At 46.7% G+C, this 13187-nt stretch overlaps 1 protein-coding gene across 4 annotated transcripts in view; it reads left to right on the top strand.

Annotated features, from left to right (window-relative positions):
- Window positions 1-12294, top strand: part of LOC310815095 (mitogen-activated protein kinase kinase kinase kinase 4-like) — a 34295-nt gene extending 22001 nt beyond the window's left edge. For 2 of the 4 annotated variants that reach the window (XM_083684720.1, XM_083684719.1), the window contains 16 exons: window positions 454-729; window positions 1343-1449; window positions 1719-1846; window positions 2086-2183; window positions 3138-3316; window positions 3525-3636; window positions 4187-4468; window positions 6249-6366; window positions 6553-6723; window positions 7044-7187; window positions 7344-7478; window positions 7802-7902; window positions 8239-8388; window positions 8647-8806; window positions 8948-9087; window positions 9268-12294. In XM_083684720.1, coding sequence (XP_083540846.1) covers window positions 454-729; window positions 1343-1449; window positions 1719-1846; window positions 2086-2183; window positions 3138-3316; window positions 3525-3636; window positions 4187-4468; window positions 6249-6366; window positions 6553-6723; window positions 7044-7187; window positions 7344-7478; window positions 7802-7902; window positions 8239-8388; window positions 8647-8806; window positions 8948-9087; window positions 9268-9351 — 2385 coding nt within the window. In that variant the 3' untranslated portion in view covers window positions 9352-12294. The remainder of the gene's footprint in view (window positions 1-453; window positions 730-1342; window positions 1450-1718; window positions 1847-2085; window positions 2184-3137; window positions 3317-3524; window positions 3637-4186; window positions 4469-6248; window positions 6367-6552; window positions 6724-7043; window positions 7188-7343; window positions 7479-7801; window positions 7903-8238; window positions 8389-8646; window positions 8807-8947; window positions 9088-9267) is intronic. The other 2 variants (XM_083684721.1, XM_083684722.1) reach the window with 2 other exon arrangements.
- The last annotated feature ends 893 nt before the right edge of the window (window positions 12295-13187 follow it).

The following is a 13187-nucleotide window of genomic DNA, read 5'->3' as shown; positions in this document are numbered from 1 at the left end:
AATTGATGTTGTTCATAAGCTTTAGGACTATTACTGTATGTCACCTGCTATTCTAGCAAGTGACCAAAAGTATGGTGATTTAAAAATTAAGTGATTAAAATTATGGATTGGATGAACGCAATGGTGCTGCAATCAATCAACATTAGAGCTTTTCTTATCAAGCTGTTCATTGCTCACATTTCATATGTACTCAGTCCTGTTTGAAGCAGCAAGTCAAGACTTCAGTATATGACCCATGGGGTGTGTGTGTGTGTGTGTGTGTGTGTGTGTGTGTGTGTGTGTGCGTACGTGCACGTGTTGTCTGCATGCATGTGCGTAGGCACATGTATGTTTAAACCATGCTCATCCTCATCTCTGTGCCTCACTCTGTGGTCTGCTCTCTCACTGTCTCACCCTCCCCCTTCCCCCCCGTCCTCACCCCCCTGTGTGTCTTGTTCTCTCCCCTCCTGAAAGGTCCAGTGGTCCCACCTGGCCGCTCTAAAGAGCAGCAGCGGTGGCAGCGCCGCTCCCCCCGTCGTGTCTCGCTCCCATTCCTTCAGTGAGCCTGTCGTTCCTAGCTTTGTACATCTCCATCTGCGCTCCCAGCAGGAGCCCATCCTCCACCACCATCACCCTGCACCATCGCCCGCACGCTCCACTGACCCTCACCCCAACCCCCAGCCCCAGCCCCAGCCCAGGGCTGAGCACGCTGGTCCCAGCCCAGGCTCCAGTGAGGAGGTGCCCCCCAGGGTAAGGACAGGCCAGAGAAGAACCCCCCCCCCACGACATCCAGTCCCTTCCCTTCCCTTGCAGCCTCCCCAGCCCCTTCCACTAGGGCCACTCTGGGGTGAGGGTAGCCTTGTTAGCAGCCTCTCTCTAGCCTCTGTCTAGACCAATACGACTGCACTGGAGGCCTTCTACCTAATGAAGACATTGTCTCAGAGAATCATGCATAGATGTATGTGATCGATTAGTTACCGAGTGATTACCCCTGGTCTTCCTCACCATCGACCCAGAAGGGTGTGTATGTAGCGTAGTACCTTTTACAATAGCTACCTACTTGATGCTAACACGCTCACACCTGCTAACCACACTGTCTTGCTTGGCGGCTTGGTTAGGTTTGATGCTTGATCCAGCCTCACTCTCTCCCACTTGGTACCGTTGGGCCAATCGCATTCAATCGATAAGATAATTGGTGTAACATTCTGATGTTTCTGAAATTATTATTGTTTATGGCCTGAGGTGCTTTGGGCTGTTGGACTGGTGGGGGGGTGGGGGGGTGGGGGGGGGGGGGGTGTCTGTTATGCCCTCAATGTGCCCCCCATGTGGCCAAGTTGTGTGACTGCGCCTGCCTTTCTGCCAGGTCCCTGTGAGGACGACGTCCAGGTCCCCAGTGCTGTCACGCCGAGACTCGCCTCTCCAGAGCGGAGTGCAGCCCAGCAGCCAGGCCGTACAGAGGACCGCTGGCAGGTAAACCCCCGTCTCTGGCTCGTAAACGGCTCAGCCAGGAAGAGTCAGAAGAGCTGAGCTAGGTCATTATCAGTAGAGGAATTAGTGTTTGTTGGAAAGATGTGTGTGTGGGTCACATTTTGTGTTTTTAGGTTTGGAGTGAGTATATATTATCTGTGTGTGTTATCACTTTGTTTGATTTTAGTTTGAGAGGGTTAGTGTGTGTGTGTGTGTACAAGCGAGTTGCGTACGTTGCTCACCTCTATTGTGTGTGTGTGTGTGTGTGTCAGTAATGCAGAGCCACGTCTGCTGTGGGACCGTGTGGAGAAGCTGGTCCCCAGGCCCGGCAGTGGCAGCTCCTCTGGCTCCTCCAACTCCAGCTCCCAGGCCGGCTCTGGGGAGAGGTTCAGAGCACGCTGTGAGTCTCCCTGCTGCTACACACACCTGACCATACAGTACCACACACTACATACTGAGCAACGTGCATACACACACACACACACACACACTGCACACACAAAGCACGAAACGGTCAGGCAATAGACACGCATAATCAATTGATCGTAACATACTCTCTTGCGTGTGTTGATACTGTGATGTAGCACATTTGTACGTCTTCATAACTGATGCCGGGTTTATCACCATCACCACCCGCAGCTTCCTCCAAGTCTGAGGGATCCCCACTACAACGGCCTGACAACGCTGCCAAAAAGCCTGACGACAAGAAGGACTTTGCCAGACCAAACCGACCAGCCGTAAGTGCTATCACCTTGTATGAACCAGCTTGAAACAGAGTGTTTTATTCGGATCATTTAAAAGAACCCTAAAACTGCAATATAACCGTATTTGATGGTACAGTTACTGTACACACTGAAGCAGTATGAGGCAGTATGATTGACATGTTTGCTCCCCTGTCTTTATCTTTGAATTTGTCTACGGGCCCACCTTAATGACACGACTACCTATCCTGTGATGTCACCTGACTCCAATGGTGTGGTTATGGGGGCAATTGTGTAGGGTGACGTGGTAAGCCAGTAAAAGGAGGATCTCATATTTACAGTATATATCATGCCATTGCTGTGCTTGTGTGAATCATTTTCCCACTCACTGCATTGGTGACAGACAGTCTTATCAAAACAGTTGTTAGACATGGCAAGCTCACGGCCCATTGCCTATCCCATTTTGCACCTGGCCGTTATTGGCTGTTGTCCCCTTGGCTGCCGTTTGATTGGCTGATGATGTGCTTCTCACACACACACACACACGCAGTGCTGTCATCTTGCCTCTGCTTGCACATTCACAATTTAGCTATCTCTGCCTCACCAGTGTTCACCTGGCAGTTTAAGGGTTAACCCTCACTGTTTGTTTGATTGTCCACCTGGTTGCTTGCTCTGGTGGTCTTCAGGCTGTGACTTACCTTCACCTCCTGGCCTTGATGTTATGGTTGAATGATACTCCCCTCCTGCTCTGTAAGATTAGATTTATCCTTCCTTCCTCACCTATTAATATTGAGGATAACCACTGATCTGACACAGCTGGATTGGTGAAGGCTACCTAGTGGAACCCCCTGCCTTCACCTATCCTATATGCTAGATCAGCGACTACTCTCCGGGAAGGAAGGATGCGTATTTATTTACACTTTAGTCTGTAGCTTGTCTCATAGCTTATTTGACTCCTGGTGACCTTTGCCCTCTAACCCCCGGCCTCAGGACCTGACGGCCCTGGCCAAGGAGCTGCGGGCGGTGGAGGACGTGCGCCCGCCCCACAAGGTGACGGACTACTCTTCCTCCAGCGAGGACTCGGGCACTACTGACGAAGACGATGATGAAGAGGTGGACCAGGATGGAGCTGACGAGTCCACCTCGGGGGCCGAAGACTCCAGGGCGGGGTACGTATTGTTTCCTCAAAACAAAAATCCCCCCCCCCCCAGGGAAGTCAATTTTTTAAACTCTTCCTGAATGAAGTAATTCAACTACAAAAGGAAAGTTCCTGGTAAAGGTTTGTGTGCTTGCCTTTCTGGATAAATAAACAGTCAAGTAAAACGACACAATGTAGACGTTATTCATATACGACGAACATTCCCGTTGTCCCCTCAGACGACTGAGCAACGGTGAGACGGAGTCACTGAAGACTTTGCTGGCCCACGACGATTCAGAGGGCGACCAGGCCACCACCCCCAGCAAAGATGGCACCCTGGTCATCAGACAGGTAGGAGAGGATGGAAGGCACTCTGTCTGTCACTCTATGGTCATGAAAAAATGTCCACTCTTCCCTTTTTTTTGTCCTTAGTGAATGTTGGCCATTTATTCACTCACCCACCCACTCCATGCTTGTTGTTTATGTTCTTGTTTTTTTTTTTACATTTTATTTTCTGTTTGCTTGGTAAAGCACATCATGTCGTGTAGCATTGAAATGCAGTTTAGATTGAGCACAACGAGTTTAATGGAGAGTCTGTCACTTAGCTTATTTGCTCATTTGTGGATTTATATCTGTATGTTCAGAATGGAATTGTAATGAGAGTACCTACTTTGTAACTCCTGGATACTGCTTGTTGGAAATGTGGATCATTTAAGGATACATAATTGAGAGCTTTGAGGGAGACATTTCACAAATGTATAAAGCGGATGATTACAGTGATGATTATTATTGGGATACTGACTGGTATAGAGACCAGCAGGTTACAGTTGGTCCTCCTCCTCCTCCTCCTCCTCCTCCTCGTCAGAGCACAGACCCAAGTGTTGCCTGTTCTTGCTTGCAGAGCGCAGGTGACAAAAAGCGCCCAGTCAATGTCTCCTCCTCCACCACCACCACCACCACCACCTCTGGCCCAAACCCGGGGCACGGCCATGCTCACTCCCACACTCACCAGGAGAAAAACGGCTTTGCCGGCCGCATTCACCTCCTGCCAGACCTTATCCAGCAGAGCCACCACTCCCCCTCCTCCTCCTCCTCCTCCACCTCCTCCACTGCCAACACCCCCTCCTCCAGCATTGTCAGCCCCGCCATGTCCCCCCAGACCCCCCTGGAAAAGCTCATGGAGGTACGTCCCCCTCTCCCCCTGTCCACTGTGCTGGCTGCTCTGCTCCACTGTCCCCTGCTGGCTGGCTGACTCACAACCTCTCTGGGCTGCGGCATTGAACTCTCCTTCCTGACTCACAGCACTGCCTTCTTCTAACACTAGCGCCCCCTGGAGGGGGACCTTAGCCACGAGCAAGCAGAAGGCCTTTACTAATGCTAGAACACATGCCACTTGCAAAACACTTGCTATGCCCTGGTGCTATTTAGGAGATAAAGTCCAATTAGGCCATGTAGCCAAAGGTTGAGAGGTTGTGGAGGATCTAATTGGACTTTGCCTCCCATTTCTCCTTGGCTCAAGCTTTTTGCAATGTCAGTCGATCAGTTTTGTAGAACTCCCCGAGAGGAGTGTAGTTTGCTTGGGTGGTAGCATGCTTGGTGTGGTGCTTTTGAAGAGTGCTAGCTTGTCCGTCAGGAGACATGTGGTGTGTGTGTTATTATTTGTGTGTTATGTTAGTTGGCACAATAACCTGCCCCTACTATCATGGAAGATGCCAAAACCCCATGAATGTACAGTATCATTAGCCTAGCATGTGATAAACACACACACACACACACACACAGACTTTTACCACGTAATTATCAACACGTTTTAAGCACTGTGACTTGAATAAAATGGCACACAGGGATTTCTCTAAGACGAAGGGCTATCATAGGACAACAAGAACCTTGATCTGAAGAGTTGGTGACACTTTTCCCTCCCAAATGCTCCAGAATAGCATGACAGAACCGGTGTCACCCACTGCCCTGTCTTAGCTGGTTGTCTAAATACCACTCCGGAGGACTTTGATCTGAAAGCAGGATTAGCTTTTAGCTGGTTTCCCATATCAGTCTTGGTGGCCTGCCCTGGAATAGTTACGCTGCAGTTGGAACGTCGGTTGCCTTCTGAGAACAATTTCAACAATATTATCGGGTGTCAGAAAATCTCATCAGTAGAAAGGGAAGGGCTTTCAAGGAAACACACAAGCTATTGAAAAGTGTAGAATAAGTGGGAATAGCCTACATGTCCTTTTAAGAGAGGCGCACCTTCTTGGTGGTGGAGTTTGATTATTACAAATCTGTGTGCTTTACACTGGCAATTGGATTTCTTTTCTTTTCACATTTTCACAAGTGCCATCCCATTATTTCACCCTTCTGTTTGCTTCCTCCACAAATCATTCTTTGTCTTCCATGTTGGTTCTTCTGCTAGTCTCTCCATTTTAGATCACTCACCTTGTTTTTGTCTGCTTCAGAACACTTGCATAACTGCATGCTAAAATGTTTGTTTCACACCTTCTGTAAGATGTATTGTATTGTTTTGTCATCCATACTGTATATTTCATTCCGTGTTTGATTTAAATGACGTCTAGAACTGGAAATGTCCTGATGTGTACAGAACGATAGCATCCAGATGGTGGCTAGATGCCATTTTGTGAGGCTCTAGTCTCAAAGGCAGCTTATTGAGTGTGAGTTATTCAGTTTAAGCTTTCAAAGCCAGCTGGGCTTCTCCTATTGTACTGTAGATTTATGCCCACCACAAAGTTATGAGTGTCGTAAAATAGATCCATAGCTCACACTCACTATTGCTACACTAGTGCCCCCTGCTGGCCTAGTATTCCTCAATGCAAACATGACACCAAAAGAAATAGACTAAGGGCGATACTAATGCCATAGGAACACAGTGTAGGTAAATGGTGATCTATCCTTCTGTGTGTGTGTGTGTGTGTGTGTGTGTGTGTTCTCACCCTCCCCTGCCTGTGTCACAGACTCAGTCGGCCAGTAGCACCATGCAGAAACACAAGTCGTCGTCCTCCTTCACCCCCTTCATCGACCCGCGCCTCCTGCAGGTCTCCCCCTCCAGTGGCAGCTCCCTCAACAACATGGGTGAGTCGTCCCCCTCACCCTGTGTGTGCGTGTGCGTTTTGAGTAGTTTTATTTCCTACTAGAGGCCCTCTCAGTTTCGTCCATTGGTAGATCAAGAACACATAGAATGGTTTAAAAGGCATCATCGTTTTCTCCAACAACCAAACCCTTCTTCTCTCTAACCTCTGACCTTTCGGTTCCCCACAGCGGCCTTCGGGAACGACGGGCGCCTGGCAGATGCCCTGAGGGCAGACCCCTCCCGCAAGGGCTCGGTGGTGAACGTGAACCCTGTCAACACACGCCCGCAAAGCGACACGCCTGAGATCCGCAAGTACAAGAAGAGGTTCAACTCTGAGATCCTGTGTGCTGCACTCTGGGGTATGTAGTCTGAGAGATGGTAGAGAGATGCATACATGGGGTAGATACAAGCAGACTTGGGTCACGTACACTGTATGTCAAATATTTCCAAGCATTTTAGATGTGCTTTTTTAGGGCTGTTCCATTGGTTCCATTTGTACACAAGTAACCTAAGTCGACCTCAGCTCAAATATCTGAAACGTATATGTTTGATTCCGGTCTAATGCCCACACGGACACATGCATCTACTGCTCTGCATTGTAAACCATTCAGTCAACCGAGTTGATAACCAGGTCCATCCCAAAGACCTTCCAGTGTACTGACTGCTGTTCCTCCCCCAGGTGTCAACCTGTTGGTGGGGACAGAGAGTGGTCTGATGTTGCTGGACCGCAGTGGTCAGGGGAAGGTCTACCCCCTCATCAGCCGCCGTCGCATCCAGCAGATGGACGTGCTTGAGGGCCTCAATGTCCTAGTCACCATATCAGGTAGGCAGCCACGCCACTCACACTCACACACACACACTGTCCTGGTTACCATAGAAGACAGGCAGCCTCACGTCCCACACAGATACACAGACAAGCACGCGCACACACACACTTTCCTCACCTTGCATCCTTCACACACATCTCTCTTGTACACAGGCAAGAAGAACAAGTTGCGAGTGTACTACCTGTCCTGGTTGAGGAACAAGATTTTGCACAATGACCCTGAGGTGGAGAAGAAGCAGGGTTGGACCACTGTGGGGGAGCTAGAGGGCTGCGTACACTACAAAGTTGGTACGTTCCACTCCCTGCAGCCAATGAGGCCAAAGGAAGCTACCATACTCTTATCCTTCCTTGATTAGTGAAAGCTATATTGATGAGCCTACTGTATTTTGGAGTTTGCTTTCTCCTACCCCAGTTATGTTTGTTCAGTGATAATGTGAAGGCGGGGAGGGATGTTTTTAAATGGATAAATACAAGGACATTGTAACAATCTCATACCACGAAGATGTCATTATTCCGTCATTGTAAGGTTTTCATTGTCAGACTCCTTGACGTGCAGTGGAAAATAACATGCATCTCTAGATAAATAAGTAACATCATAAATGTTTTTACAGTGAAATATGAGAGGATCAAGTTCTTGGTCCTTGCCCTAAAGAATTCTGTGGAGGTGTACGCGTGGGCACCAAAGCCGTACCACAAGTTCATGGCCTTCAAGGTGAGGTTGGCATGCTCTCGCACTACCACGTGGCCATTCCATTAGATGTATGCACCCACACAGAAATAGCTCTTGAAATGCTAGAACACAAAGTCAATGACAACGTAGTCCACTAAATTGGACTAAAGACAAAGGGTATCATTTTAGATGTGCCCAGTACCATTGATACATGTGTTAACATGATCCTTTTTCTCAATGTTCTAAATGCATACAGCTGTGTTTCTAATGAGGAACTAACACCTGGCGGATGGGCTAGATGGGCCACCGTAGTCACACAACACGATGATAAATATGAGCTACTTCTTGGTTAGTAACGATGCTCCTCCTTCCCTGCAGTCGTTTGGCGACCTGGTGCACAAGCCCCTCCTGGTGGACCTGACGGTGGAGGAAGGTCAAAGGTTAAAGGTCATCTATGGCTCCTGCTCGGGCTTCCATGCTGTGGACGTAGACTCTGGGGCGGTGTATGACATCTACCTGCCCACACATGTAAGATCACGCTTTAGAGACGTTTTGTTGTTTTTTTGTAATAAAATAATGAAAAATACACACAACAACTCTGAATGACAGTGACCCAACAAATGACATGGGGGGGGGGGGGGGGGAGAAAGACTTGTTTGGCGGATCAGCGTGATTCCCACCTCTTCCTCTGCCTTTCCCTCTGTTGTGTCTTATCCATGCATCTCGTCTAATCTCTCCCCCTCTCTTTTTTTTTCTCTTCCCTCTCTTTCGTCCATCTCCCCCCAGATCCAGACCATTATCCAGTCTCACGCCATCATCATCCTGCCCAACACGGACGGCATTGAGCTGCTGGTGTGTTACGAGGACGAGGGCGTCTACGTCAACACCTATGGACGCATCACCAAAGACGTGGTGCTGCAGTGGGGGGAGATGCCCACCTCAGTGGGTATGTTGCATGCGTGCGCACGCACACACACACACACTCCTAAGAACATCTAAATGCAAAGTGCAGTGTCTTGAATACACACACAACACACACAAACCCTCACACACAGTCATTCACTAGGTTGTCTGGTTTTGTGTGTAGCCTACATTAGGTCCAACCAGATCATGGGCTGGGGGGAGAAGGCCATAGAGATCCGCTCTGTGGAAACTGGACATCTGGACGGGGTCTTCATGCACAAGAGGGCCCAGAGACTCAAGTTCCTGTGTGAGAGGAACGACAAGGTGAACACACACACACACACACACACACACACACTGAGAAATGTGGTGACATGAAATCCCTACACCTGGGTAGTGCTTGCGTTTAAGGACTCTAAGGAAGCTAAGTTAGGGGCACCTAAAGTAATTGTTGAATGACATTGACTTATGTGTTAAACTGCTGTCTCTCTCTCTCTCTCTCAGGTGTTCTTTGCGTCAGTGCGCTCCGGAGGCTCCAGCCAGGTCTACTTCATGACCCTGGGCCGCACCTCCCTGCTCACCTGGTAGTGTGTACCTCCACACACACGCACACACCTGACGCCATGAAGACGACACCCACGGAGTGACAAACGATGACGACTGATGATGATGAAGACCATAACCTTGAACCTGATGTACGACAGGAGTACCAAGCAGCGCAATACTGGACCTAAACATCACCTGTCCAGAAAAAAATTATGACTAATACGGCAAAGTAAATGGATAGACTATAATCATGAAGGAGGGGGGGGGGTGCAAATAGCCTGGGGGTGATGGGACTGTGTGTATGTGTCTGTGTCTGTCAGGTGAAGGCACTGTCATCAATCCCCTTGGACACGACACTGGCAACAGACAGACAATGTGTCCGCTTCCCTGGGTTAACTCACCCCCAAGCCCCCCCTGCTAGTCTTTGACATATGTGAGCCTTTCCCTTCCTCCCTGTACTCTCTGACCAAGGTGTCAGAGAGCTGAAACTCCCTAGTGTATGTTCGTGTGTGTGTGTGTGTGTGTGTGTCTTATCGGTTTCAATATGGATTGGTGAAAGACAGGGAAGACAGAGTGTGTGAGAGAGTAAGAGAGTGATAGAGGGAAAGGGATGAAAGGGCCAGTCTGGGTTTCTGGGTGTGGACTGAGGAGGGGGAAGCTTGTGCGCTAGACAGGTCATAGTTGTTTGTTACTGTGTTAGTCCAGGTAATGTTCAGTTCAACTTAACCGGTTTTTGACCCAGGGTAGGATTCTGTGTTGAGCGTTTATCAAAATAAATCCCTCTAAACATGGTTATATTTTTCAATTTAGTTGTGCTAGACATTTTTGAATCTCCAGTTTTTGTCTCTTCACTCTGGCCTTCCTCTTAAGGGTTACACAGGGGGGGGGGGATTCTTGTCTAGGGAACAATATCAAAGATCTCAACTTGAATGCTTAAACTAAAATGAGACTGTGACCTTTATGGGCCACCCTCCCATGAGCTCCTGAGGGTATCTTCTAGATCTCCTCTGAACTTTGACATGTGTGCCACACATTGCCTCTCTTTGGCCATGTTGGACAAACTGTGAATTGGTTATGTACAGTAGAGGACAGTTATGGTCTTGGCCAATAGGTAGCATGATGACCAGCGGGTGGTTTGGAACAAGTGTCCTATTTAACTAAATACCCCTCCCCCGAAAGACTGAAGCTTTAAAATAGGGACAAAATATTTAAATGTATCATAAACCACTGTTTTTTTTTTTTTTTTTTTCTTTTAAGGGCCCCTCCACTTAATTTAGGACATTGGTTGGTTACACATTTCTTTATCCACATGATCAGGATGATAGTCACTCTGCTAGTGTCGTAAGGGAAATAATAAATGTAACAATTGAGTACTTTTGGGGGTGATATTGAATTATTAAATGTAACTCATTGAATGCAAGGTCACATCAAGAATGAAGAATGGAGACACTTCTGGAATGGTTCGAGAAAGAATCTGAGCCTTGTTCAAAGGATACATGTAGTTCGAAGCGTTCAGACATAGTGAGATTTATTTTTTATTCCGAAGCATCCTTCCTCCATCTCTCTGTACAGTTTCTAAGTGTGTTTCTAGGTTGAGAAACATGTCGAGTGTACTCTGTGAGATTGAAACTGAAATGCTATTTCTCCAGCATGGCTACTGCAGGCTTTGTGCCTTTGATTGATCAACTGGTAAGAACCCTATTATGTATTTTCAATTGCCTACAGTAGGGCCTGAAGACTTGATATGATGCAGCTTGGGTCCCACATGATGATATATTTGTTTGAAATAGCTGTGTGATTCGATGTTGGGCTCTTCATCACTGATGTAGTCTACCATAGTCGATTAGCTTCAGCACCTGCATATTTAGCATCTAGAGTCTGAGGCCATTTTGTCGTTTACCAAAAAGAGGATTGGGTTGTTCAAGTCTGTGTCACAGTCCAAGCAGTGGTAGGCTCCTGGATGAGAGGGATACACGACAGCAACAACTGGAAGCCTCTTTAAACCCCAGCAGCCCTGATTTGATTTCAGTTCTTTTAATTTTTCTTCTCGCCTCTTCATCCAACCTGAAATAATGGGACTGCACTTGTTTGTCAATGTTTTCTGATGCTCTCTCTGGGTTAGCCAGGATGCCAGTCTGTTTCAAGTCTTCTCTGCCACTGTCTTTTGAGAGACTGACATCCTGGTTGATCTCTTGTAGGCTATGTGACTTTTTAAAGAATGAGGTTTCTATGGTTCCGTGGCCCCTCCAAAGCATGACCCACTTACAGTGGGCTGTCTCCAATTTTTTGAAAATTGGACAAGGCATCTCACACGAGACTACTCTAAGAACAGAGGGCTGTAAGAATATTAATTTGAGAAGCTTCCACTTTCCAAAATCTGTGAAAATTAGCAAGTGCATGCCAAGAATGGCAAAAGTCTCACATTTTAACTGACAGTGTTACAAAACCACTACAAAAAAGCATTGACAAAGGACATTTTTAACCTTAGATTTAGCTTTTAGTTTTGTTTCTGTAATTTTTATGTAACCCTCATGATAATTATGCGACTGCAGTGGTTTTTAAGAAATTGTAATGCACACCTTATGTTGAAAATGTTTACAGAGGCAATGTTTTGTTAAACAAATGTGCATCGATATAAATATTTATGGTTTATTTGAGGGCAATTTTCCCTTTTGTATTTTGTATTATCCCTTTTGTATTATCATTTCGAGGCTCATGTACAGGAATAACCCCCTCGACCTCTGCTCACTTTTCAAATTACACAATTCAGAGTGTGAATCACTGATTATCCTGGATAACGCACAGTGTGCCCTTGGCTGTGTGGCAACGTTGTGACAATGTTCTCTGCTGCCCGGGTGCCAGGTGAATGTTTTCCTCAAGTGTTTCTACCATGCTTCTCTAATTTATGTCCTCTCTGTGTATTATGGGAATTCTTGTATTTTCCTGAAGGTCTTTTTTCCATTGAATAAAATCTCAAGTAATTTACTCTCTGGTGAGGGGTCATTTTCTTTCAACCCTCTACACTCAGGTTATTTTAGATAGTGTTCTAGTACAACACGAAGTGTGGATGTGTGCATGTGTAAGTATTAATATGCATGCAGATGATGCTGTATAGTTTTCTATATATATCAACATTGCCTTTTAACCTGCAAAAGTGTTTTGCTGTCTGTCTCATTCAGTCAAAACAGTGGTGTGCGAGTGTGTACCCGTTTTGTTTTATATCAATATTGATAGATATCCATCTATTTATATCTAAGGATGCATGTAGGTCTATGTATTCCATATATATGCCTCTTCCGATCAACATACAGTACAAATTGACAGCAGTATACTCGAATGCCAATCAATTTTGAGCATCGTCAGTTTGAATAAATGGAACAAGGATTATGCAAAGCAAGAGAGTCGGAGAAGTGAGGTGTGACTGGAGTGTACACAAATTGGAGTTCACAGTGTGTATTGAATAGCCTATACCAGTGAAATATGCATGTCACCTGCATTTTCTGCAGACAGATCTGCATACAAAAACACACATTTCCAATATTATCAAGTTGACGAATGCGTTGCTTAGTTGATTGTGAAGAAGTTAAAAGAAAAGCTAGGTTGCACACAATTGTATTTTTATTGTATCACTTCTTGTGATTAAATGACCACTGTCAGTTAACTCGTTTGTACCACAAGGTGCCGCTGTAACGCTAGTTTCACTTCCTCTCAGCTCGCGCCGGATGTTTTCAAGCGCAGCAGCAGCATCAAAGGCAGCATGTATGATATGGGTCGGATGAACAAATGCTTCATCTGGAGGAATTGTTACCTATATATAGGGTAAGTCCGAGATAAAAAACCAATGCCGTGGACTGTATAGATAACTTACGACATATCGG

This window comes from Argentina silus (assembly GCF_951799395.1).
Source record: "Argentina silus genome assembly, chromosome: 14".
NCBI classification, from domain to species: domain Eukaryota; kingdom Metazoa; phylum Chordata; class Actinopteri; order Argentiniformes; family Argentinidae; genus Argentina; species Argentina silus.
The sequence above is the reverse complement of the archived record's forward strand: the minus strand, read 5'-3'. Positions and strand labels throughout refer to the sequence as shown.